The following is a 27,619-nucleotide window of genomic DNA, read 5'->3' as shown; positions in this document are numbered from 1 at the left end:
TCCTTCCCCCATCCATATTCCTGCTTGTGGATTCAACCAGCCATCATCTTTTAGCTGGAAGAACCAGCATCCCCAGCTTGCTTAGTCTCAAGTACAGCATCAAACCTTGTAACCAAAAGGTAGAACTGGGCGATGAGATGTGTAAATCTAGGAGTAAGGGTGTACTGTGAAGAGAGCAAACCTTCAGGCTGAAGGTGATGAAGATGGGGTGAGATCTCTTGTAGAGCACATCACCAGCAGAAATCAAGTTGCTCTGTAAAATCAAAGCTAGCCCTGGGCAAAATATGTCCTGTGAGATGGAGTGGGTGGGAGGGCAATGTCTGCCTTGACAGGTCAGAGGAACCAGGCTAATCAATGTTTCTCACCTCCAGATTCTACTTGTCTCTCTATCTTATGCTAAAGGGAGCTGGAAACTGCAGCCTCCTGCCCAGCTCTGTGGCAGCATCTGGTCTTCGCTGGCTCTGTTGCAGGAAGGCTGTCTTCTCTCTTCCTTAACAAGAACTGCTTGCTCTTGTCCATTTTTCCTGCTTCTAGTGACGTGATCGGAACGTCCTGCTTCTCATAAATGGCCCTGACTTCTGCGTAAGCGAAACATTCCCCAGTTGGTGCTGTGTGCAGGTGTCTGAAGCCACCCCAGGTGTTGAAACACCCTTTGTGGGGGACATGGGGAAGAGATGGGGCTTGATCCCTTGGGTTTTCACTTGGGCTCCCTCCCCAGGCTCTCTGCTGATCCCTCCTTTCTTTGTCTTGCTGAGCCGGTGTGGGATGACTGACTGCTATTGCAGAAACCTTTTTGGTGTCTCAGATATTTGTGAGCCCTCAGGAATACAGTTTTGGAATTCTCCTTGTGGTTTTTCCTCCTCTGTCTGCTTGCAGCTTTCCCTGGAGCGCTGCCAGCCCTCCCCTTGCTCCGACCCAGCCTGTGTTGAAATCCTTACTCATGCCTTAATCACTTCCCGTCCCCGCTATTGCAATTCCCCCCTCGCAGCATCTGTAAATCTTTGCTACGTTAATTCTCCGGAGTGCTGCCTGCAGCAGGCTGCCTCCTTCCTCGGCCCAGGAAGCAGGTCTGGGCGTCCCCTGGCTCCTGGCTGGTCCTTGGTTTCTTCTCCTTGCGATCCCCTCTGCCGATATGTCAGCGTTGTCCCTGGCTCGCTCTGCTGCCACCTCCTTCCCTCTGCATCCCAGCCTGCTCAGTCAGCCAGCCTTAGCTTCCTTTTGGCTGATACTCTCAATTTTTTGATTGTTTTTCTTTATCCATTAGGAATGTTTTTGCATTTTTTTAAAGCGACTTAGTCATTTCCTTTATTTTTCTTTTCTTGTCATAGAACTTTTTGCTTGAGGAGTTGTGTGCTTGTTGATGCAACATCCTTGCAAGGAATTCGGAGGTTTTATTCCATTTTCCTACTGGGAAGGGAGTGGTATAGGGAAGCGTTATGTGACTTCACTAATGAGTAGTTGGTAGAGCCATGCTTAGGTTTCAGAATTATTTTTTTTTCCAGTCTTAGTGCAAATCCGTGGGGTCAGATGCCTTCTTTCTGTAACAAGCTTTTGGATTTGTCCTTAAGGAAAGGAGCTGAAGGCCCCATCTCAGACACTGGCCTCTTCTTCTTCGTGTCAATTTGGAGCGGCTGCCCTGAAGTCTTGTGAACACGGGGACCATGCACCAACGGTCTGGTGCTGGCGGTGGTTAGTGTGCCTTTGGTAAGGGCTCCAGCTGCAAAACTGGGTTGTGGCTGATGCGTGAACTGAGACTTTATACCTTAAAACCAGTCAACAATTTCAGTCGCTCAAATCCCAAACTGAATTTAAATTCAGGTTTGGTGGTTCTAGGAGGTTTCAGCTTTGGTCCAGGACTCCAGGGTTAGAGTGAGACTGCGACATTGAGGACAAGGATGTAACATTAAGATGGGATGTGAAGGAAATGATCACCCTTGTTTTACAGGAGAAGAAATGGAAGATCCTGACTGTCGCAGGGATGTGAGGAGGGAGCTGGGCACTGCTTTCTGTTCAGTGCTCTCCCACCCATTCTCTATCTGATTTCTTTGTGCTCTTCTCTCCCAGGTCTGTGATGATGGAAGAAGAGGTCCATCATCGAGAAGCCTGAATGGTGATTCCCGGGCAGCTCTTTGAGACACTGGCAACACGAGCCTGAGATACAGCAGACAGCAAACATGCTGAAGCCGAGTGGACTTAAAATCCCCGGCCGGGCTGGGAAGCACTCCAGCCCGGTGGGACGGGCGTCAGGGACCACTGCAGCTGCTGTCACCACAGCTTCAAAAGAAGGTAAGGACATAATTCAGCAGGGGCATGAGCTGATCACCTGGCTTAAAGGCAAGGGCCTAATGGTGCCAGTGTTTAACAGGATGTGAAATTCCCCACCTGTACGTAGATTGATTGTGAGCATGGATCGAAACAAGTGTAATTGGGTGAGTAAATGCTCCCCGCCCCCCCTCCCCCCCCCCCCCCAGGTAGGGCACAAACCAGGCAGGTTGTGGGGTGGCTGGGAGACAGATGGATGCTCGCATGTTTAGGGCAGATGGAGGTGCTGCCTCCTGTCTTGCTTGTTTTCCTATGCATACCTGTACAGACACTAACATTTGGAGAGCTGGTAATAATTAGGGAGATGGGAACCTCACCAATGAGCTGCTTAAGCACCGTCCTACAGCCATCGCTTCTGGTCTCTGATAATGCAAGTGTAAGAACCAGGCACTTAAGGTGATTTGTCCTGTGCTGATTACCTCAAGTTAGCGCCTTTGTTTGAACAGAATCATTTTAAGCACTGGGATTTGAGTAATGACTTACCTAGATTTACATATACACACTTTACTGTCTGTTGATCTATACCCACTGTATACATAAGCTATACAGACTGCCATTATGCAGTATCATTAACAGTTCAAAAGCATTTGAGATGTGTTTTGCTTTGGTCTCATTTTTGTGGCTTCTTTGACTGCTGGGTTGCTTTTTTTATTAGACGTAATTTAGCAAATATTCCAGGTGCAAGTTTTGTACATAATGTTTTTCATTTCACTTTGTTAAAAAAGATTTTCCTCTTGGTTCTGGGGGAAAACATCAGGATGATGTATGTCCTGTCCATCGCTTGTACATTAAGTATATTACACTTTCATTCCAGAATGTCGCTGGTTGCTTCTTGAGATCTGCCAACCTCTTGTCCCATAATAATTCAGGCTGCTGCCCACATGCCTGGTTACTTTGCTGTATGTTTCAGTCCCAAAAACATATAGCATTTGGCAGAAGCAGGAAAGCCTTGTACCTGTCAGACAACATTTTTACTATACTCTGGCTCTGCCCTGTTGTTACACATCAGGGGCTCTGCTTTGCCCGTGGACTTCTTCAGCTGAGCTTTCTCTTCTTTCAGTGACTGATAGTGTATAGATCCTCTCTCCCACTCTGTAAATTCTTTCCTTGAACAATGCTGTAAAAGCCATAGTTTTAACTTGGTTTTTTGCACATGTGCAAGGTCTTGTTTGAGGGGCCAGTCACTGTGTGAGATCATGGGCTGAGTCCCAGCCCCTTTGGCGTAAAACAGCATTGCAGGGAGTGGAGCGGCACTGCTCTTCCTCGGTCGAGGACTTGACCCTAGATGTAGAGATAAACGTTTGAGCTGCACTTTCCTGTGTTGAAGTCGGGTTTTAATACTAGAAAGACTCATTTCTTAATTTAGTATCCAAATCAAAGATACTGAAGTCTCCTATCTGTTTGCTAGAGGGAAGCACAAATTGACAAAGGAAATTCTTAGGATAAGGTTTCTAGGTTTGGCTGTTTATTTTGCAGTCGTTCCCCAGACCCGTGTCTGTATTTTCCCCCTTGTTTCTCCTAGCACCTAGCTGTGATTGAGAAATGAATTTGAAGGACTCCAGTGAAATGACTATTGTGCTACCTGTTGTGAATCTCTCGAGGTGCTTCATGCTGGGTTTATAACTGCAGTGCAGTGTGGGGTTATTGTCAGCTGATTTTTATCACTTTAAAAAAACCAAAACAACAACACAACACCCAAAAATGAGAGAAAAAATCCCAGGGCTGCCTTCCCCTTGGAGGCTTTGCACAGAGGCGTCTCAGCAAACACAGTCGAGGCATGTGTTGCGGTATGAAAGAGTTAGTCAGCGTGGATAGTCAGCACCGGGGTCCGATGCAGCCTTTCAGCTGAATGCAGCGCTTGTTTGCTGGAGCTTCTTTGTGCCTTGTTCAGCTCGAGCCATCCGTCACAGTGATAGATGTGCAGCACAGCCGGCTGAGCACGGGCAGAATCTGCACCAAACTGAGTGTGACCTTTGCCTGAGAAGTTCTAAAATGAGTTTTTATTCCTGGAAAAATGCGTATGGAGAACGGTAGAAGTCTCAGGATGGTGGGTTGGTACTGTGCAACCACTGTGAGCTGTGCTGCTGTTCCTCTGCCTCTCTGGACGGTGCAGGGGGCTTTGCAGGAGCTGTGGAGCTGCCAGAGCAGCCCCAGCACTGAGCTGTTCGTACCTGGAAGGTGAGAACAGAGCACAATGGGGCTGTTTACCCAGCGTCTGCTAGGCGGATGGCTGCAACAGGGCTTGTAGCGTCATATTTGACGTCATCTCTAGCATCATCTTCTTGCTCTGTCCCCTGCACAAGAGCTACTGCTGTATCTGTGCATGGCCTGTACCTGCAAATCTCTCCAAAGGCCTGGCCAGCCCCTTGCTGCCTCCTGCTCCTCTCTAATGCTCATCTGAAGTGGTGAGCAAAGCATGTATCCCAAAGTCCTGTTGCCTCGCTTATGTGCCTTTCTCTGAGAGCAGGAGCTGTGGGGCCCGGCCACAGCACAGGCAGTCATGGGGTTCAGCCTTTGGCAGGGAAAAACTCCAAGAGAAAATATTCTTTTCTTCTGTCAAAGTGGTTTCTTTGTATTTCAGAGCCAAGTGTCCACATCACTAAAATCTTAACCACAGCAGACACTGACATAAACTTTGAGGATACCTGCAGCCAAAGGATCTGGTGGTAGATGGTCCTGGAGACTGGATTTCGTTACCTTTCCTGGGATTAATCAGGTCTGGGCCACAGGAGGATGGTGGAGCTTTGCCCCATCCTCACTCTTCTGTCTTGCTAACCTACATCACTCAACCTCTGGCCTCCGAGTGCATCACTGCTGCTAATTCATGGCAGTACTGATTACCTGATTTCTGAGGAGGAGATCACTATAAGCCAGCCTGAGGGCTGTTAGATCTTAGATCTGGTAGTGTGCAGTCAGCACTGAGTGCTTTCCCCAGTGTCACAGCTTTGGAGCCTTTCTAACGTACAGAGGGACAATGGCAGAGACAGAGAGGCTGAAAACAATTTTCTTTTGTGTGTTTAACGTGAATATTGCAAAGGGCTTTTTCTGCTTTTCTTCCCTCTTCTGTCACTGTCAAGGAAAATGCCCTCAGGTGATGTATGGGATGGAAGGATCCTCTAAAGATACCAATCTTTACACCAGGTCTTAAAAAATTGTTCGAAGGAGGCTGTACGCGAGGCATTTGAGAAGCCCTGCAGAAGCTCTGCTCTGTGCCATCTTTGAACATATAGGTGAGGTCTGTGAACTGCCTGTGCACTGAGACTGCTTCTGGGAGACTCTCAGGGTTTGCCTGACTCCAGGAGGATCCCAGAGTATGGGGTTTTTCTGAACTCAGCGTTGCCTCCTCACTTACCTGCCTCTTGCCAGAAACACCAAAAGGGAATTCTCCATTTTCTTAGGCGTTCGGTAAACCGCCTGAGCCCTGCAGCTTGATGGAAGAAAACCAGTGTGGTTTGGATTGCAAAATACAGAGCTGCAGCATTGCTCTTTTTGAATTTGCTACCTTGGGGGCAGACAGAAGTCTCAAAAGCTTGAAATATAGTTGTAAAAGAAAACCCATAAATCTACTAAAGTACAGAATTAAACTGTACCAACGTATAGTCTGTTGGGTCTGAGCTGTCTCTGGGCTGTGGTAGCCTGGGGCTGGCTCAGAAAGACCCCACGTCTAGGTTATGTCTTCCAGACTGGGTGTCAAAACAAGGTGCTCGTTCTCCAGTTGTACCTGAGAGTTGTTAGAGAGCCATTAGATGCAAATGAATTTTGGAAAGCTTGACACTTTCTTTCTCCTACCTTCCCATAAACTGATCAGTCTTGTCTGCAAACGTGCAAGTAGATGTACTCCCCTTTATGCTTAGACTGGAATACACAAAGCTGCTTTGATTTCTTCTTTCTCTCTTCCCCAGCACTCTGTTCATATTCTTTTGTAGAAAGCCGAGTGTCTCTCATCCTTCTCTCGTCTCTTCCCTTCCCAGGCAGTGGAGATGTATGTACCATGTTAAACATTTCCCTGTGCTCTTGACAACTCACATCTTACATAACTGAACAGAGGATTGATGTGGATGTAAGATGCTGTCTGTGCGTGTATAATATAATTTCACAATTTGTGGCTTTAGGTTTCCATAAAGACCATATAAGATGTAGTCACAGTGTGTGTGACAAGCTGGCTCGGTATATCCAAGCTATTTTTCCTGAAAACTTATTCGGAGCCCCTGTTTCTTACCAGGTCACGGAGTGTCCTCTTTGAACTTCCCTGGAGACTTACTGTTTCTCCTACCTGAGCTGGCACTTTCAGAGACCCCTGAGGGCTTTTTGTGGTGGTATTCTGGCTTAGGTGCATTGGCTTGTTGTGGGTGGGGGCTTTTTTTTTCTTTTTTTCTTTTTTTTTTTTTTCTGTTGTTGTGAAGGAGAGCTGAAACAGTCATTTCCACTGAAAGTCAGTGGGGGTCTGGCACCTGACATGGATTCTTGGAAAACGTTGGCCTCGATGAGTGGTGTCCACACCGACTGTCCCCCCTCCCTTCTCTCCCATAAAGCTGAAACAATGGAAAAAGTAAGCTCTGCTGCTTTGTGGTAACTATTTTCCTTAAAACCAGACTGAAAATTCATCTCTAGCTGTCTCAGGAGAGGATTTCCCACAAATGCGTTGGCTTATTTCCCATGTAAAGAAAATTACTGCTCTCAACCCCATGTGCAAGAGGTTCCTGTGCAGAAGATGTGGGCCACTGGTAAAGGGCTCAATATAATGTTGGGATTTCTTGTTACTTACGAAGCTCACATGTCTCGGTTTCTTTCCCACCCTCCTCCTGGAAAAGCCTGTTTTTGCCTGGAGTTGCAAGATGGAGAGAGAATGGAAGCTGTGATGAATGGGTCCACACAGCCCTCCCAGCTGGTGGAACAGGTGAAAGCCGCTGGGAAGGGAAGCGTTCACATTTCAGAGTGGGGGTTTTTTTCTGCTCAGAGAGGCGTTAGAGCAACTTGGTTAGAGGAGAAAGTCTTGCCTTTCATACTGCGTTTTGCTGTCAGCTGGCTCTGGCGCTCATTTGCAGTGATTTTTATGGTTCTTAAATCTCGTCTTCGATTAAAGAATTGTGGCAAAAGGAAGAAAAAAAATAAAAAAAGGAAAATTAGTATTTGCAGATGGAGCTGGGCGACCCTGGGACCTCAGCACTGGAGGCAGAAAAGCCCAAATCTGTTTCATTTTTCCATGAGACTTAAACACATCCAGTCTGAACCCAGGCTAGATCTTTAATTTTACAGATGGATCCTGTCTTTCTGAATGGGCAGGTGCAAGTATCTGTGGCCTGAATATCCTATTTAGGCATGGCTATGGGTATCAAAACTGTTTTTCAGCTGGTGCCTAGTTTTATTGCCAAAAACTGTACTTTGATAGCTACACCGTACAGCATTGCCAGAAGCCTGGGAAAGCCTTTTCATTTCTGTATAAGCATACATACATTATTTCTGACGAAAAATAAATACACAGAACTATTAATACTGGCTGGCATGATGTCTGCCTTTGTAAATACTGTATGATGCTTTTGTTCGCTAAAAATAAAAGTGGAGCAGACTGGAGCACTCACAGGGCGATTAGAGAGCACTGGATGACTGGCTGCATAGGGTAATTAAACTAAGTTGTAATGAGGGGTTTATAAGCAAGAGCTGTGCTAGTTATGGGGGTAGTTAGTTGCGCTTGGTTTCTGGTTGCTAATTGGCCGGGGGACAGTTACTGCTGTGCGGGGGGATGAGATTCGCGTGGCTTGGGCAGCAGCTGGGACGGGTTTGCTGGGTGCAGTCGGTGAGTTTGCATTAGGTCGGATGTGTGATCAGAGCTGTTGGGTCTTCAGAGCCGTCACTGCAACCTGAACGTCATCGATCACTCCTAGCATCAGAGAATAAGGAGAAGAGGCCGACAGAGGGTCGAACAGACCGGACTCCGTGGGTTATATCCCGGGTCCCCCTTTGCAACTGAAAGAGGTTTCCTATGAAAATTGTGTGGCATAATTTTTTTTTATCAGGGTTGAATCTGGTTTCAAGTTTCCTGAGGTGGGGGGAAGTTAACTTTGTCTTCTGATTTGTTTTCTAGAAATGCAGTTATCTTCTGAGGGCTGCTTCTAGTTTCAGAGACTCAGCAATTCTGTATGGCGAAGTCTCTTCATGTACATCTAGGCCCATCATTAATGAGCTATACCCACATGAATTCTGCTGCAGGAGTCTAAATCTCACCACCACCTTAGCTCCTTTGTAGGTTTAGTGCCTTGCTCTTACCTGTATCAGGTATTCCTTTTTATTTATCTGCAACAGAGTTAATAGCAACATCTTGCTAAATTAACCTGGAAATTGGTTGTTTGCCCCTCAAGTTTCTCAGGATTTTATTGGAGTAAATTGGCGGGATGCATAACAATAAGAAGTAATTTCTCTTGCCTCCAGGTTTATTTTGCAGTAAAACAGAGGGAGGGAAGGTGTCCTTGATGAGGAATTCATGCCTCGGCAATAAGCGAGTGTTTGGGCAGGTTATTCTCAGGTAATCATTGATAGTTTGGCATTGTCTTAACACAGGCTTTTTTTTATAGAGCTGCGGGAAAGAGTGCTGAAGCTGTCTGGTTTTGTATCAATCCGGTAATTCTCATTCCCAAATAAATATGAAAGACATTAAACTACTCTTTTTGTCCGAAACAAAAGAAATGGGATTGTAGTGTCCGGAGCAGCCAATTGACTGGCACAGACACAGGGAGCTAATTCTTGTCTATTCAAAGGCTTTGTGGCTCTTGATTAATATTAACTTGGGGTGTCATGCACTGGCGAATTGAGAAAAAAGACCCCACGTCGTGGGGCCAGAGGCTGCTATTATTTCTAGCAAACATTTGTTTTTGTTGTTTTGCTTCAGGCCTCATGGAGCGATGGGTATTGTCAGCTCTCATCTGAGCCCTGTCCTCAATTAAATCCATGCCGCAAGCGTGAGCGGATATTCCTTGAGTCAGATTAGCGATCGTTGCTGGAAATGCGTCATCAGTGTCTGTGAAGTTTGATTAGGTCTTGCTGTATCTTAACGGGTCTGTGTTCAGTTCCAAGGGGAATAGGGAGGACAAGGTGCCAACGAGCATGTTTTAAGATCAAATGCCTCTGACTACTACAGTATCAGCAGATTATCTATCAATTAGTAGTAAGAGCTACAGTATCCATGTACACACATCTGTTCAAGGAGTTATCTGATATCTGAAAGAAAACAAAAGCGTGTTTTCAAGGGCTGCACAGGGAAAACTGCAAATGCGAGTTGCTGGTTTAGGGCTGATGCACAGCTCGAATGGAGGAGCGAGGCTGGGAGGGGAGCTGCGGTGCCTGACGGTCAGCGTGGCTGAGGGGTAGGGACCGCAACAACCACCGGAGGAGCTTTGCTGAGTGATCCTCAGAGCCTGAGCGTGTTTGTTCATCATCACTGTGGGACGACTGAGGTGCCATGCCTGTAGGTCACGTCATTATGTACAAATCCGCTCGCTCATGGACACCGATGGTCTCGTGAGACCCTGCATAGTTTCTTCTAATCCCCGCTGCGTATCCATGTTTTCTGGCATGGTTGTGGACCAACCGTTTGACTATTTGCATAGGGCTCGTATTCAGCTCACACGTCCCTTTCATGAGCCCCTCTGTCTGCCATCCTGCAGTCTGAAAAACGTTTTGTATTGGGGCTTCTAGGGGGGTTTTGGAGGTAGTGGTTCCCCCACCCCTTCTGGTTCTCCTCTTGAAGAGGTAAAGGACCTTTGGCAGCATTCCTCTCCCAAGGAGAAGTGGTTTGATGCATTCCAAGCAATATAAAGGGGCATTGAATCTATCTTGATTTAATCAGCTTTACAGGTGACATCTAGAGACAGCTGAGAGTCTGATTTTAATTGTCTTAATCATTAGGTGCTCTTAGAAGGATTTGATATAGTTAATCCTTAATATTCAGTGCACTCATTGTAGACTGAGATGTGAGCACACACTGAAGGCATATGGAGGTCAGACGCCCTCCTGCTCTCTCTGTCTGTAGCTCCTCACAGAACAGCAGGGAGACAAAATCTGCTTCCCACAGATGTTCAGCTTATGGTGGTTTGAATATAATGAACCAAATCCTATTGAACCGTGCTGGTGTAAGTCTGTAGTAACATCAGTACGCGTGCAGTTACGCCCATTGGAGTAAGGGTGCAGCTTCAGGGCAGAATCTGCTCCTGCATGTTCTGCCTTGAACAATTGAACTAATCCTGCAAGAGCAGATTAATCATTAGAGGCCTGAGCCAATATTCCCTGAAATCAAGGGAAAGATTCCCTTTGGCATAGATGGATTTGGGAAGAGAATCCATAGGATTACAGTGGCATCAGGCTGTTGCTACACGGTATTGGCTATTGGTCTGATTTAACCATCACACTCTGACTCTGCATGGGAGCATCTTCCTTGCAAGCAGTTAAATGGGTGAACTGGTCTCCACGAAAGCCTTAAAATATTTGGAATACAGAGATTTTGCTCTTTTTATTTTGAGTCCAGTAGGATATTTGCTTACTTTCTATAAAGATGCTAGAAAGTAATATCCCCTTAATTTATGTTTTTATGCAATTATTTTTTATGCAGTAGTGAGGTCTGTAGGAAAACTCCCATGTATCACAATAATCACTATAAAATAATAAGAGCTGTCAAAATCAGGGCTGTCTGTGGCTTTAGCAGCTCCATTCAGAACACAGTTGATGGTCTTTCTACTACAATATGTGACTGTTTCGGCAATGCTGTTTTCCAGCACAGTAAATGTGTGTCCTCTTGTGCTACGTCCAGGTCACGGGTGGCCCGGAGGATGCAGCAGAGCACTTTACTTGCATGGTCTTGTTTACAGCATTCTTTGTGAGAAAGGAAATATTTGTACGTAGGGATTTTAAATGATTGCAGAGGAAGGCAGTGATGAACTTTGCCATGAGTACCTCTTAAAAACCGAACTTACAGCAAGAATTCAGAAACCGCTTCGTGTGACCTAGCGTGCTGCCGGTGCTCTGCTTTGCCGGGCAGCATTCCGCAGGAGTTAACTGCTGTACAGGAGTATTCCCAAGCTGCTTTATGCGTTCCTCCCAAGCACGAGCTGTAAGTCGTTCTCGCTTTCTGTAATTAGAAGCCTGCTATGCATACATGAAACATCTCTGTTTAGACACTCCAAATGCTTCACCCCCCCGCCGTGAATCCTGAGGCTGTGAGGTAGGTCAGTATTATCCATGTTTTACAACACAAGACAATGTAAAGAACTAGATCTTGTCCCATGTCATCCTGTGAGTCAGAGATGAAAGTGGAACAGTTATCCTGGCCAGCAGGTTTTCTGGCCTTTTGCCCTCCCGGTCCTGGCACCAGGAGCAGCAGTTTTCCTCTCTGACGCTGCTTCTGGTAATCCTTTTCATTGACTGAAGCATTGCATCTGTGAGCATGAGTGCATTTGTGATTTGGCTGAGGGTACACAGTCATTGAGCACAGTGTCTGAGTCCTGCACTTGGGCTGTGCTTCTCTTATTTCGCACTTAAACCTGTACAGTTGTTCAGGATTTACAGCCCTGAAGATGACAGGAGCCTTACATATTGCTGTATAATTTATTTCACAGAACTGCTTATTGCAGAATATTCTATTTGGAGGTATTTGCTCAAAAAAACCCTGCCAGAAATTAGGAGGGCTTGATGCAGACTTTGAACAAAAAAATTTCAGATAAGGATGGTATGATGGTGAGAAAATCCTGACCTCTAAAAAGGGCTCAGGGACATCGTCCTCACTGAGTGACTGCTGCCCTGGCTGGGTGCGTACAGAGGATAAAAGCATAAAACTGATCATCTGATGAAGTTCTGAAGAAGTGGCATGAGAGAGAGGGATAGTTCACATGTGAGTCTTTCAAACCAGTAAGATGTACTGGGATTGGGAGCATGCTGTGTGCTCGAGGGTAGTCAGGGTGCCTGGTGGGATCATGTGCTGAGATTTTTGTACAGCTCGACTAGTCAGCTCCCACAGCTTCATCTGTGATCTCTCACTCCACGTTACGGATTTCCCCATCACCACCGCTTCTCACTTTGCCCACCATCACCCCTGGGAAGGTATAATGTATCATTTCTGGTGATCACTGAGTCTTATAGCTGTTGGGTTTGAGATACCTGCTGTGGGTTTCTGTGTGCACATCATAGCTCAGATATTTATTTTTTTTTTAGGCTTAGATCTGGATCATGGTCATGGTTTGTTTTTTTTTTTTTTTTTTTTAAAAAAAAGGATTAGACATCCGCTGCAAATAGGTGATTTGGATTTTCTGCAAATAGTCCCTGTTCATGTACAGCTCATTGCCTTTAGAATCAGATACTTAGCTGTTTAAGCCAGATATTTGGAATAAAGTAGATGACTCAGTGTTAATCTGCTCTCAAATATCCTTTCTATTAGATTAGGCAAAACAAAACCAGCCCAACAAACTCTGCATTCTGCGTCGTGTGGATCTGTGTACAATCAGTCCATTGTGTGACTGCAGGAGATGTATAGTCTGTGCAATCTGCGCATGGATGTATGGCTGCAAAAATAAATGGCCAATGAAGTAATGAATCAAAGCTGTGTTTCAGCACAGTGCAGTCCTGGGGTTGTGCGCAAGTTTGTTTGGCAATGAAGAGATGTTGGTCTTCACCTCTCCTGCAGTTCCCCTGGGATCCTGGGGTGCTGCAGGTGGCCCCTGAAGCATCCCTCTTTCGGGCAAGTTGGATGGGTGATTCAAAGGGATGGTATAACTGTATTGCTGTTGTGTTTCTACTGAGAAGGGAAAAAACCTACGTACAAGGCAGAAAGCATGGTGCTTGCCTTTCTGCTGATACCATCCCAGTGGTTCAATTAACAGTGGCTTAACTCTCTGCTGTCTTCCAGGAGAGCTGGTTACACTGAAAACGAGCTGCTCTTTGTATGCTGATAAGGAGCTAACCAAGCATCCTCCTTCATTATTGCGTGTGTTTTGGCTGGGATAGAGTTCATTTTCTTCATAGTAGCTAGTACGGGGCTGTGCTTTGGGTTTGGGCTGGAAACAGTGTTGATGACACAGGGATGTTTTTGTTCCTGCTGAGCAGTGCTTACGCAGAGCCAAGGGCTTTTCTGCTCCTCACCCCACACACCAGTGAGTTGCTGGGGATGCACAAGGAGTTGGGAGGGGACACACAGCCGGGACAGCTGACCCCAGTGACCAAAGGGATATTCCATACCGTATGGCATCATGCTCAGCATCTAAAGCTGGCGGAAAGAGGAGGAAGGGGAGGATGTTCAGCATGATGGTGTTTGTCTTCCCAAGTCACGGTTATGCGTGATGGAGCCCTGCTTTCCTGGGGATGGCTGAACACCTGCCTGCCCATGGGAAGTGGGGAATGAATTCCTTGTCTTGCTTTGCTTGTGTGCACAGCTTTTGCTTTACCTATTAAACTGTCTTTATCTCAACTCAAGAGCTTTTTCTCACTTTTACCCTTCTGGTTCTCTCCCCCATCCCACTGAGGGACAGTGAGTGAGCAGCTGCGTGGGGTTGAGCTGCCGGCTGGGGTTAAACCACAGCAACATGTCAGTTGTTAAATATTTGTACTTTTTCCTTCAAGCCTAGCTGCAGATAGGGCATGAGAAAGTACTTTCACGGCTGCAGGCTGTGAGCTCTTGCAAAGAGCAATCACTGGGAAGATTAGCCCAACTCCTGCCAGAGGGAAGCAGAGCAAAGTAATATTGGAAACTCAGAGAAAAGCTCGTGCTTGTACCTAGGAAATATTTCTGAGCTTCAGCAGGTAGAAGTGAGAAGTTGTCATCAGCCAAGAGAGAAAGAGTAGCGAGGATCTTACTGATATGATCTATTGCTACGTGTCTAGCCCTTCGCATGGGGGAGACCTCCCAGGTGCCAGCAGAGCACTTGCTGCCTGAGCTTGCAACTTCCAGCTGTACAAATGCGCCCCTGCCTTGAATTAAAGGATGCTTTAAGCTTGAGCTGGGGGCACAGGGGCCTCTGAAGTGCTGCTGGTCCTGAGCGGGTAGCGCAGCAGGAGCACAGGTATGAGCGGCATGGCTCATCAGCTGTCGTGCCAGGCAAAACGCTGCGCTGCAGTAGAGCTGATCTGACTTGAATGCGGTAACCAGATCATCTGAGCGCTGTAAGAGTGTGAGAGAGAGTTATAATGCCTGCTGTATAGCTGGAGTAAGTACTGTGCCCAAAGGCAGCCTACGCCAGAGTCGAACTAGATTGTCTCCTGGTTGTTTAACCTTCCTTTCCCCTGGATTGTTGAGGTATGGCCACTCTGCTTGTGCATGGCTGCTCGAGTTATGTACCGTGAGTAAATACCCTGAGTTAACGCACACACAGCAACTTCTCCTGCATCACGTTCCCTGGACAGGCTGTTGTTCTTGGAGCTGCTGATCCCCTGGTCTGACCATAAGGTAATAATTACTCTCTTGATGGACCCAGCCAGGCTATTTTTTGGTACCTTCTCTTCTACATTTTATTGGTCTAAATTCCATCATTTCTGAGTGAATAAGTCAATGGCCTTTCTGTGCACCTGCTTGAGCAGTGTACTGCTTGGCTACTCATCTCTTTCAGTCAGTGCCGTAGCTGGTTAGGAATGGCTTCAGAGCCCATCTGAGTGGGTTTTATGTGAGAATGATGCCTGAGTAAAAATCCTACACTTAAAAAGGCTGTGAAAATTCAAACCCCTGCTGCTCAATTGCTTTTCTGGTGGAGAGAAAGGACTATGCTTTGCTTGGCTGCTCTTTACAATGTTTGGTGCTCAAGATAAATTTCTCCAGTTCAGAAGGTGTCCTGAGACTGCTCCTCTCTCTGTGCTGGTGCCAGTGCTCTGCCTGGGAAATCGTTTATAAACGTCTCATTAAAGACCTGTGTCTGCCTCCTTTTCTTTCTTTTTGTCATCGGATCAACTCACTGAGAGCAGCTGTCTTCACTTCCGTAATAGCAGCCCCAAAACCACGCTTGTGCCTTACAAATTCCCACAGCCTAAGAAACCCCGGACAACTGTGCACATATGCATGTGCCACGGTTTGCAGACATGGCGGGTTTAGGCTGAGCTCGTTCCCAAGCTTTTTCCCTGCTTCTGTGAAAAGAAAAGGCTCAGAGAAGTTAGCTTTGTGCTAGATTTAAAAAGAAGCTGAACATATGGTGTGACTACAGCTATGCAACCGGAGGAGCCGGAGACGCGTGTGAGGGTGTGCTGGTGATTCAAGGGGAGGTTGTGTTACGCGGCGCATCGCTTGGGCTGCTGGAAGGAAGCTCGCCGTGCGGGGTAGGAGCCATCCCCGTAAGTGTATCTCCCCCAGTTGGTGTTCTCACTTTTGGGGCTGTCTTGTGGGCTACCACCGCACAGGGCTGCTCCGGGCTGCTTTCTAACATTCCTTTCTGCCCTTAAGTCTCTTAGAAGTTGTAATGGTCTGGGCAAGGGTAAACTGGTTTGGATATGGGGCTGGGGGGACAGGACTTAATGAATTTTTACAGCTAAGGGCTTGTTTAAATGGAAAAATATATCCTCTAGTTAGAAAAGCTATGGTGTAGAAAGTGAATAATGCTTCCAAGTGGAATGTTCTCTAGTTGAAGTGATTTTATTATTTATTTATGGAAGAATGAAGCCTGTATTATTCCATAATACACTAGGGGTTACTTTAGCATAGTCCTAGATTTTCAAATGTGTGTGTGTGACTTATTTCTAGTGGCAGGGCTGGGGAGGAAGGCATGGGTTCTCTGTTCTTCTTGTCAAACCTGGAACACCCTTAAAATTGTGGGATTTTTGTTTTCATTATTTTCTGGGAAGACAGGGTGCTGCTCCAGAGGTGTGGTAGATGGGCCCTGTTTTCAGACTGGAAAATGTTGAATAGTGTATTGAAACATGAATGTTGAAAGAATATACTTGCTGTTTTAAAAATAATAATTATGTAAAAATTAAGACTGTAATCTTGAGATGAATAGATCCATCCATATGCTGTAAGTTAATTATGCCTCAGTGAAAGAAACCTCGTGCATTTTCTACTAGTCACTTGCCTCCCTAGTGCCCTGTGCTGCCAAAACCTGTCTGCTTTGCATGTTTTGTTGAATACCATTGTTTATCTGAAAATCTTAAAATCCTCACACATAACAAATATGTATCTTTGCTGTTTGGTTTTTTTAAGAATTATACTGGATCAGGTCTAGCATAGCTGGTAAAGCCCAGGGTCCTCCATCCCTCCCGTCTCCAGCGGGCAACGAGAATGCACGTCTCGCCTGTGGCAGAGCAGATTTCGTACCAGTCAGCCTCTTGAATGAGACCTTTATAAGAAAGCCTTTGTTCAGTACGTCTGTTTGAGGTTCAGTGCCCTTCCCAGCTGCCCGTGTGAAGACAAATATCTGCCTCAATGGGCATCTCCTTGCATTCAGTGCAAAGCAACTCTGCAGCGGTTCTCATTCGATTCTGCTTGCTCATTCATAATTGTTGTTCACTTTCTTGTTGTCCTCTCTTCCTTCCTCTTCATCACAAGTTTCTTTCGAGGTATGTCTCCTCTCTTCAAAGGAGCTAGAGCAAGTGATGCTGAAGTTGTATCAGATCTTAATATCCACACCATGGGGGTTATTCCAGGGAACAGCAGGGGCAATAGATTTCCAGGGTGCCAGATGCAGAGCTCGTCTCCATGCCAGATTACAGCCCCAACTTTTCAGCTTTGAACTTACAGAGCTTTCAGTCGTTGTTTCCCAGTCAGCCATAAATCTCTTGGGCTGCTTCCTCCCACAATGTGCTGCCAGGCATTCGGCTATTGCCTGCAAAGCATTGCTTTCTCTCGCAGTCGCCTCTTCCCTCTCTATTTTCTGCCTTATCCTGCAGCTTGAAAGGGCCATGATAAATCTTGCAGGAAACAGCTGCTTCGTTGCTGTGCTCAATAATTTGAATGTGGGTACGGCAGAGTGCGCTGGCTTTCACTTGATTGCCAACAACGTCACGTTTATGTAATCCAAGCTGCTTTGAGGAGCTCCAGTCCCTGTGTGGGAACCTAGAAATACATGTGGTGAGGGCTCACCATCACCGGGCGCTGTGAAGGCAGCAGGCAGCCAGCCCTTCTCCCATGGGACACCCCGTCAGCCTGCATGGCTGCTGCTGACGCTGCCAAGCGAAGCCCTGTCTCCCTGCCCACGCAGGTGGCAGCTTCTGGAGGTGCAGCAGGTTGTTCCTCCTTGTCTGTTGCCCGGCAGACCAGGGCATATTCTCCCATATTCAACGGGGACTGAGGTTTTGACAATGGATACTCTAGACTGTCCTCCTTGGTTCCCCTCTCTGTAGGGGAAGCTCTAACCAGCTCTGCTGTCCACCAGTTAGTGAATTTCTGTAGTATTATGCTTGGAGGTGAAATGATATCGCAGAGAGGCTTACAGTAATTGTAATGTAAAACAATGGGGGAAAACCACAGAGCCAGGAGCTGATAGGTACTTGGTGGTAAAGATAACACCCTGCTATTCCACATCCTCTTAGCGGAGGGTGGTGGTCTGTTGAGTGGGAAGGTGTCATCCATCACAAGCGTTTGGTGCCTGAGTACAGGCTGCAGCTTGAGCAGGGGCAGGTCTGACCTCCCAGCTGAGACTATGCCATCACCCGAGTGTTGAACCAAGCCGCGAACCAGGCTGCTCTAATGCCGCTTAGGCTCTTACCTGATCCTTGTGGCAGTAAAACCATACACTGTTCCTTTTAGCTGGCACCCCTGTGACCAGCGGTGGGGTTTTCCAGCTGGCAAAATCTGTTTTGGCTTCAAATGGGTATTATGGTTCCCTGGTCGTGGGACTGTCCTGAAGCCCTGCCCAGGCTGGGAGGGAGCAGAGCTGGTACCGAAGTTGTTTTGACGAGTTAATTTGGTCTCAGGGCTGCACGGTGAGAGGTGCTCACTAGTCGCAAGTCACAGGTTAGTGACATCTGTAGCAGGGGCCAGTGAGGTGAGGATGTGGTGTCTTCAGGTCTTGTGACAGGGACGCTTCTGCCAGGCCGGTACAGCTTTTCTTGCTGGCTAGTGGGTTTTGCAGCGAATGAGAAGTTTATTGATTGCCATGGAGAGGGAACGCAGCCTGGGAGTGGACAGGCAATTCTGTGCTGCATGTCAGGCTGTCTTGTGATGTTGTGGGATTTGAGGGTAAAAATCTCCAAAAATTAACATGGAGAAGGAAAAAGACCTCTCTTAGGGGCACTGTAAAGCTCTTTTTTAAATATCACGTGTTTTCCCTCCCTCCCTTCCTGGCATAGGTTGCTACTCTGGTATATATCTTTTTTTTTTTTCTTTTTTCTTTTCTTTCTTTTAAATCTAATGTGCCTCAGTTTTATCAATTAACTGCCTGTCTCCTGATTCCCATGGCAACACAACAGGCTGTTGCATTTCTGATTCCTTTGGCAGTTGGGGTGCCTGGCATGTGTCTCGGGAGCAGCAAGATTACAAAAGGGTCTGCAGGGAGTAGGAAATACATGGACAACATTCACTATGCACTGCTTCTCATGCTAAACTATTTTTCTCTTCCTCTCCCTCCTCCCCTTTAGAAACAAGTTTCCTTTCCCCTTTGTTTCAATTGCCTGGTGATAAGAAATGAGCAACTGAAGTGCTGTGGGAGGTTGAAAGAAGTGGAGGGAGCAAGGGGATGCGTGGTTTTGCTGGATGCGGATGGCACTTAAACGTAGCACAAGGCTGAGCATCTCATCAGGGATCCCGCAAAGGAGGTTATTCCTGCTGATGCTGCAGAGCAAGTGCTCTGTTCCTCCTGCTTCAACTTTCAGAGCTTGTTGAAAGGAGGTTTCTTGCTCCTTTATCTTACAAAGCTGTCTCTTTACCTCTTCCACCTCTTGGAAATGTCTGCTGTAGGAAGAGTCTGTCTCCTGTTTGCAGAAGTCCTTGTGCTTCCAGGGATTCTGGACACATGGCTTTCATTGACACGGTAATGAGAGCCATGTGAGCAGGCTGAAGCTTTGGTTAAAACCTTTAACCTCTCCAGCTCTTGGCTCGGAGGAATTTGTTCAGCTCCTGAAGTATTGGTGCCCTGTCAGTGTGGGCCCCTAAAACCGACAGGAGGAGTTTGCAAAAAGGGCCCTGAGTGCCAGGTCTGCCGTGGTTATTATTAATGCAGCGTGCCTGGGCCTTACAAAAGCTAAAGGGAAAATAGAGATTTAGAGTTGGATAAGACGTGCATTTAGCGGATGCTGTTTATGACTTTGATTTATAAATTGTTGTTCAGCCCTGAAAGCTGTGACCTACAGGAAGACCATTTAAACCGAAAAGAATGAGCTGGCTAATGAACACAATAGGGTTGTAAAGTTGGAAAGCCCAAGTGGAAGAGATCCTGCTTACTGCTTGTTGTGTCTTGGAGCCTGGTCCCAGCGAGAGGGAGGGAGGGAGGAGCTGCTCTAGCAAGCGAGGTTTGTGTTGGACAGAGCAGCAGCAGGAGATCCTCCTGGACCAAGGAGGAAAGAGCTTTCCCCATCGCTGGCTTCCAGGCGAGCTGCTGAGTTAGATGCCTAATAGTGACATTCAAAGAGTTCCTGTGGCTTCTTGATTCACATCACCAGGTAACGTCAGGGTTGGAGTAGGAAATACTCAGTCTACGTTTTTGGGGGGTTCTTTCTCTTGTGTAACTCTGTTCTCAACTTTGTACCTGAGATGTGTACCCTCGCTTTTCTGTTAGTGAGTTTCTTGGAACTTGTTGGTGTTTAACTGGGGAGTCTGACTACAAGAAGATTACTTTTCTTCTCCAGAAGCAGCAAATCCAAGTGACATGGGCATAGACCAGCTCATTAGGTGCCTGTATGCTGGAGAAAGCTCAGGAACCCTGAGCACTTGGGTGGCTTTCCCCTAAGCTGTATGAGCTGCTTGGAGAGCAGATAACTCCAGATGTCAGGTCTTGGAGAGCAGCGCCGACAGCTAATGTTGGTTTTGGGCTATCCTAAGATACTCATGGGATCGAGGACAAGTTGCTCATCACTACCTTTTGCCTTCTGAAGGGCTGGTGACTAGATACCTACCTGGGAGGATCAGAGCTTAGTCTGCTCAGACTGCTCGGGATGTTGTCTGGCCATCTAGTTAATGGGTCCATCAGACCTGAAGGCAAATAGAATGGGTTTAGCTCGAGCATAAGTGACTCTTGGCTTCTCTGAAAACCTAGCGCACAAAAGCCCGTTAGCTGCGCTGCTGGAAAATTGGTGGCTTAGGTATTTTACAGGACCTTCATTACCCATGTATAAAATAATAACAACTTTCTACAGTGTGGCTGTAATGAAGGTGAACCTACTGGCAGTTCCTCACTTAAATTCTATCTTTTGGAATCCTTCACCTCATGCTAAAGAATAGTAATGCTTCTGACTGCACTGCTCTGCTCGGGAGCCTGTAATTAGACTGTTTCCCTGAGATGGTTAATTACTGTAGTTTGGCAGCCCTGCCTGTCAGACAGGCACCTAAAACGAATGGAGTATAAAGTCCCACTAAAATTTTGGCTTTATGGGGAACACAATGTTACACCAAGAGTCCAAGGGACTGTTCATTTTTGGTTTTTTTTTCCCAGTCCAAGTAAGCTTTTGAAGGTGTTTGCTCTTGCAGTGAAATACAGTGAGTCTGGACGTGGTTTTAAGTTCTGCTGCGTTGTTTGTTCAGCCTTGGGCAGCCTTCCTGCCTTTCTTTGCTTGAGCTTCACTGCTGAAGGGTTTGGTTATCCAGCCACGGTGCAGAGGTGTTTGAGAGCTAATGTAACCTGTATCTTGATCGTTAACTAACAGCCCTAATAAAGACTGCTAGTGTGCTGAAACTCAGGCTCCAGTAGGACTAGAAAAACAGCTTTGATCTTTTGTCAATACAGATGCAGAGCCCCCCAAATTTCTGTGCTTATAGTTCCCTGTACCATAGAGTTGAATTTGGCTATTCTGCTTGGCATGTTGCATATGTCTGTCGCAAACATGTCAGCGGCACGAGATCCGAGCGTGAAACCAGGATGTAAGTTGTGTTTCTAATTTGATTTTTTTTTTATACCACTAAAAGGAGAGCTATACATATCACAGACGTTGGTGATAAACTCCTGTAGCCATTAAACCAAAAGACTCTTTTTAAAATGCAACTTGTTGGTTCCTAATCTAACTGTTTTACTGTCTTGTGCTATTAAGTATTGAAATGAAAATAGTGGCCTTATTTTCTGCTTTATGGTTCACATGGATGGAGCCCTGCTTCCTAGCCCACCCCTTTTATTTAAAGTCTTTTGTAAAGATCAAAAGCTCTAAGTATCTTCATAGTCTCTTGGTTTTTAGTTTTTAAGGTGAAACTAGTTCTTGGATATAATTCCACACCCCTGATGGAGCACCTTTTGAGGTACTATCTTGTACAAGATTGAGAGTAACACAAGCTTGAAAGTCAGGCATTTGTGAAAAACAAAAAACAAACAAAAAAAATTAAAAAAAAAAGTTAATGAAGAACATGTGAGGTTGAGGCAGCTTTCAGAATAGGGCCCAAAGGCCCAGAGAAGGCAGCCCCGGGACTACAGTGCATCCCTTTCTCCCAGGGAGCTGGCTGAGCTTTGGCGGGAGCGCTGTGGGCTCGGCTGGGAGCAGTATTTATGTTACTGCAGTTTCTGATGGGTGTCTTGAACGCGCTCCGTGTGTCATGCTGTGCATTCCCCATTTAGCTAACTTTCTCAAGAGTTGTTCCAGCTCCAGCCCACCAAGCCTAGTGAGCAGGTTGGAGGTGACTCTGTTCATAAGAGGAGTTAGTTTGATCATGGCTTAACTGCTGCTCTGTCCGAGTTCAGATCAGGTTCAGACCAGGCAGAGGTACTGCTGTCTTCCAGGAGCCGCAAACTAACTGGTGCAATTGTGCCATAGAGATTTGTCAAGAGTGTTGACTCTGAAGTCTAATGAGAACCAAAGCGTCTATGTTAATCCCTCTTAATGCAGCTGCTTTAGCAAAAAACTGTAGGTTCTTTATACTAGCACTGAAGCACTGGTGCTTTTTTCTTTCCCTTGACATTAGACCTTTAGCAAAGCTTTGAAGTAATCTTGGTTTGAGAGCTTTTATGTTCTTCAGGCTTTCTAGGAGCCTGATCTGTCAGGCCCATTACTTCTGAAAGAGCTGTAGAAATGGTGCAGGCTGAGCAGTAGTGATGGCTGAGGCTGAACAAGTTTCACAGTTCATTTCAGATAAGCACTCAAGTTTGACTTGTCTTTGCAGCTGCTTAGACTTTCTCTGCCAGCCTTGTCTGGTAGAAAATAAAAACTTCTTCCTGGATGTGCTTTAGGCTTTTCTGGTTGGTGGCACCCAGAAATTGCAGCTTGAAGTTGGGCTGAAGAGTCCGGGTAGCTTCCACTGAGTGCAGGATGTGTGGGGCCGGGTTTAGGGCTTTACTTAACCTCCCCCTCTAGCATTCAGAGAGTTTTATTGAAGTTCCTATGGCCTTGACGTTCATTCCCCTGGGGCCTAGGTTGGAAGCCCAAAGCTTGTGATTAGGAGACTTTGACGCTGTGACACAGCAAGAGTGGGATTGCTGCTGACTTGTTTCCTCAGGTTGTCTTTGTTCCCCTTCAGGTGCCCATCACATATTTAAGGGCCTCCATGTGCATTACGGAGAGTTTGGCCAACGAAAGGTGTGCTGGAGAGTGAATTTCCAGTATTACCTGCAGTTTTCCTTCTCCCGGCGCAGCAAAGCATTGCTGGAGGTCTGGCTTTGGCTTGGTGGGCTGATACGGGATAAGAGTGTTTTTTATTGCAGGTTTTATTGAGTTCAGCGCTGGGAAGGCTGTGCATGCAGGGCTTTGTAGATGCTTCCTGTTTATAGATACACTGTTTATGTTGAACGTACCCCAGGTGTCTGCTCACTGCTGGGTTCTGCTCCAGCAAAGGGCATAGCGGCAGCTGGGAGGACTTGAGTAATTTGCAAAGGCAGCTGCGTGGTCCCACGGGAGCTATTAATGCCCTTGGTGGGACTCCCAGTGCTTGGACTAATTGTTTGCCTGTATCCAAACACATGGAGTTCTCATAGTGCCAGGTACTAAAACATCAGTACCACACGCATTTTTAAGTTTTTTCTTTCTTTTTTATATTTTTTTTATTTTTGGATGAAAGGATGACTTTGGCATCTTTTTTCAAAGCAGCAGTTCATTGGTCTGCTTTTGATCCTTAAGCACTTACCACCACTTCTGTCCTTTTGAGCTTGTTCACGCTAGTGCTGCCACACAAAATACCCTTTGGTGCAGCAACGGGACTGGGGGTACGTGGGCATTGTAAGGGGGATGAAGACACGGGGTCGGTTCTTTGTTGTGTGCAAGACCTGCAGAAACTGGGCAGCAGACAGCAATTTCTGTGCAGATTGCTTTCCTGCCGAGGAAGATGTGTAAGTAATGAGGTCACACAGGTTTTAACCTTCACCTGGTGTAAACCTGCAACCTAAGTGGTGGTCCCAGATGTTTCCTTTTTGTAAATGCCCTTTCCTGGTGTTTTGGCTGCCTTTTGGGATTTCTCCTCATACCAAAACCTCTTTTCCCTTGATTCACAGGCTCACCTTTACACAAGCAGGGTACCACCTCCACCGCCAGCGCTGAGAAGTCGGGTTCAAAGGTTGCCGAGGTGGGCGATGATTTCCTGGGAGACTTTGTGGTGGGCGAACGTGTCTGGGTAAATGGAGTGAAGCCAGGTGTGATCCAGTATCTTGGGGAGACGCAATTTGCTCCGGGCCAGTGGGCAGGGGTCGTTCTGGATGATCCAGTGGGTAAGAATGACGGCTCTGTCGGTGGAGTACGTTACTTTGAATGCCAGCCGCTGCAGGGGATTTTTACGCGACCGTCCAAGCTGACGCGGCAGCCGGTGGCCGAGGGCTCGGGGAGCGACGCCCCCTCCGTGGACTCCCTGACGGCTCAGAACTTGTCACTGCACTCGGGGACGGCCACGCCACCTCTCTCCACTCGTGTCATCCCCCTGCGCGAGAGCGTCCTGAACAGCGCCATGAAGACGGGCAACGAGTCTGGATCTAACCTCTCGGACAGTGGGTCTGTGAAAAAAGGGGAGAAGGATTTACGGCTTGGAGATCGTGTGCTGGTGAGTTGATCGCCGGGTCCCCCTAAAAAGGCAAAGGACAAGAATTTGTCCCTTCTCTAAGTGTTCCTGGTCAGGTTCAGGACAAGACAAAAGGAGGACAGAGTTGGTGGCAAGGTGTGGGACACAACGTGGTCTTGGGGGAGGCCTGGACCGAGCAGGTGTTGAACTTCTGCACTCACTGTTATTTGGGATGCTGTGTCTCCTGGACATGTCTCTCTTTTTCACATTGATGCAAGACAATATATTCCAGAGCGTTTCTTGTATTGGGCGAGTCCTGAGCAATAGAATGAGGTCAGAGAGAGAGAGCAGCTCAAATATGAGATGGAAATAGAAGAAAAATCATTGATTATAACTTTCTAATCCAGTGATGTGCTCCATTGTGGAGTGCATTTGGGCTTTCAAGGAATTTCCACAGTGTCTTGTTGCATGTGGCTGTACGTACTCTGCAAGTATTTGCCAGAATCTCTCCTAGGTAGCCACCTTTTGGTGCTTCAGTTTTTGTATGTTGGATATGACACTAACTCCTTTCCTGTACAGAAAGGAACTTGCAATTATTTTTATAAAAGGGCAGGACTTTAGGAGAGATCACTGTACTGACAGATGAGTTTTCCACATCCAATTTCTGTTGTCGTTTTCATTATCTAGAATAGAGTACCTGATGACTTTAAGCCAAAATGCCACACTTATGCTAAGAATGGCTTACTGGAAGTTTGCCATCAAGGTTGTCACCATTCGTGTCCTAGCAAAGGAGCAGTGCTTTCAGTGGAGAAGGAAAAGAAAGATACCAAAGCATGGGAAGACTGAGTTTTGTTCTGCCGCTCTGTAAAAGAGAGTTTAGTTTAGTGTGTATGATACATACTGTGATATCAAATATTGGAAGAGCCAAGCATTTGAGCACAGATCTGTTGCAACTGTATCTGCAGTAATGTCCCTGGATCTGAAAGATAAAGGTGACTCTGACCGGCAGCGATGACGGGTTGCAGAGGGCTAGTCTTTGCGCATCCTGAGCAATCTGGCTCCCATTTAAAGTTAGTTAGCTCTGTAGCGGTTCATTTTTGGGGCACCTGGTTCCAATACCAATGGTGGTAGTAGGGAAGTGTAGACAGACTTGCCACCTGGTTAGTAACAGGGGTTTGGTAGAACTTGGCTCCACAACCGATGTGAATCAGGAATGCGTGCAGGGGGGTGTCAGAGCAGTCTCGGAGAGTGGGTTTTTTGTGCTGGTGATAGAAGCACCTCGGGGCAGGCTGCGGTCAAGCTGGTAGAGTTGATTCCTTTGCTCTCTGCAGCCCCACGGGGACCCTGGGCCACGTTAGAGCAGCCCTGGGTGGCTGGGGAGCGCTGAGTGGCTGTGACAGACCACACATGTCTTCTGAGTCAAAACTTCACATGGCACAATCTGCTCTGAGGGTTTCAGAATCTATGGTGTCCAAGTGTCAGGCATCTCTGGCATTACAAATACACTTTCAAAGCTAGCAATGCACTCGCTCACCAGAACACTGTTGGGTTGTCCAATAGTTGTCCAACAATTTAAAGTTGGTTCATTTTTGGAGGAGGAAAAGTAAAGATGGGTTCTGCTTGTGCCCACTGGGTGTGACACTTAGTAAGAACACGTGGACCTAGAAGACCTAGCTGTAGAGGTGAGAAAGTTTTATATTCTCAAATTTTCCCCATCCCTACTGTCAGCAAAGCTGCTGCTGGCCCCAGGGACGGGGTGGGCAGGGAAAGGTGGCAGAGACATTCTCTCTTTACACACACACTGACGCTCCATGTTGGCGTGTTAAAGCAGCCACACACGGGGAAAACTGAACCTGGGGAATCCGTCCTCCTTTGATCAGTTCTTTGTTTGCTCCCATTTTGTCCTTTGCCTGTTGCAGGGTGTGAGGAGAGTGCTCAGGTGAGAACTTCCCATTTTAGGAGCAGCAGTCATAGAAGGTGAACTGCAGAGTATAAAATCTATGGTAAACTTGGCTCTGTTCTTTCTGAACCAGCCAGGCGATGGAATAGCGCTCTCAAGACTTAATTGTTTGACCCATCTCTTCTCCTGACTGTAAGCTCACCGAGGCAGGGTCTGTCCACTTAATACTCTGCTTACCTTGGTGGGGCCCAGGCAGATTGAGATTTCAGCATACCCATGCAATACCAACTGTTACAATCTCTCTCCTTGGCTTCTGTTGAGCTGTTTTTTGGGGCTTCGGGGGTGGGTTTGATTGGGGTTTTTGTTTTTAGTTAAGGTGCATCCTTAAAAGTCCACCCTCCCTACCTGCTAATTTATCCACCCCAGATGTTATAGAATAAAATTTGTACTATCATTTATTAGTGTAATAAATAGCTCCAAAAGAGCAAATCTGGAATGAGCTCAGCATCTCACTGGCTCTAGCGGGAATGCTCAGCTTACAGAAACATCAGGAATTGTTTGCATGCAGTAGTAGAGGTCCAGGAAAAAACAGATAATGACAACAAGAAGAAATAATTTTGCTGTTGTGGTTCAGTAACATGTGCTTGGCTTGGCAGATGGCTTTTTTTAGTAATGGAGATGTCAGCTAATCATGTTTGGTGTTTGAATATATAAACGATGATTCTGCGTTAACTCAAGTTTTCTCAAATTCCCTGAGTAAATCTTTGCTTTTGTCCTCTGTGGATTGGTACAGTTTTAGTTGTCTTTATTACTCTTAGTCCATGCTTTTCTGAAAGATTATCTTTTTATTTGAGAATGGCTTTTAGGCAGATGGGATCCACCAAAGGCTTTTCAAGTGAGGGAGGACACGTGTTTTCTGTAGCTGTTTAGTGGACAGAGCACAAGGTTGCAGGGGTCCCTTCCAGGCCTGCTCTGCAGTCTGGTCCTTTCCTGCTAGTGGCTTTCTTGGACTTCGTTAAAACCCATCATAGCTTGAAGATATTTTTGCTTTTCAATTACTTTGTTCCGAGACCCTTTCTGACTCTGTGGCAGTTGCGAAAGGTGACTTTTAGCTCTCTGTTAGAAGCTTTCCATTAGAGGAATTAGATAATACTTGCCTTTGGCACTTTCTAACTCGGACTTTTTCCCAGAGATGCAAAAATTGCATTAAAGAGATGAAAAACCCACCCTAATACTGTAGAACTCATCTCTTGAAGTCTGACAAATGAATGTGGAACAATTAACCTTTGCTTTAGTAAGAATGGAGCTTCCCAAAGTATGATGATTGCCGGAGCGCTGCCGTTAATGTGAGGCTGGCTTGGTGCCTTTCTCCGGGGAAAGAAGGGACGGAAACG

General features: G+C 46.5%; 1 protein-coding gene across 11 annotated transcripts in view; it reads left to right on the top strand.

The window, feature by feature from the left end:
* CLIP2 (CAP-Gly domain containing linker protein 2) overlaps positions 1-27,619 on the top strand; it is a 101,014-nt gene that overhangs the window by 31,793 nt on the left and 41,602 nt on the right. For 10 of the 11 annotated variants that reach the window (XR_008579844.1, XM_054847179.1, XM_054847180.1 and 7 more), the window contains 2 exons: positions 2,065-2,286; positions 23,829-24,367. Coding sequence is in view for 10 of the 11 variants with exons in the window: in XM_054847179.1 (XP_054703154.1) it covers positions 2,175-2,286; positions 23,829-24,367 (651 nt within the window). In the remaining variant the exon portion in view is untranslated. Of the gene's footprint in view, positions 1-1,569; positions 1,705-2,064; positions 2,287-23,828; positions 24,368-27,619 lie in introns of those variants that run through there. The other variant, XM_054847178.1, reaches the window with a different exon arrangement.

This window comes from Grus americana, chromosome 19 (assembly GCF_028858705.1).
Source record: "Grus americana isolate bGruAme1 chromosome 19, bGruAme1.mat, whole genome shotgun sequence".
Classification (NCBI taxonomy): Eukaryota; Metazoa; Chordata; class Aves; order Gruiformes; family Gruidae; genus Grus; species Grus americana.
The sequence above is the reverse complement of the archived record's forward strand: the minus strand, read 5'-3'. Positions and strand labels throughout refer to the sequence as shown.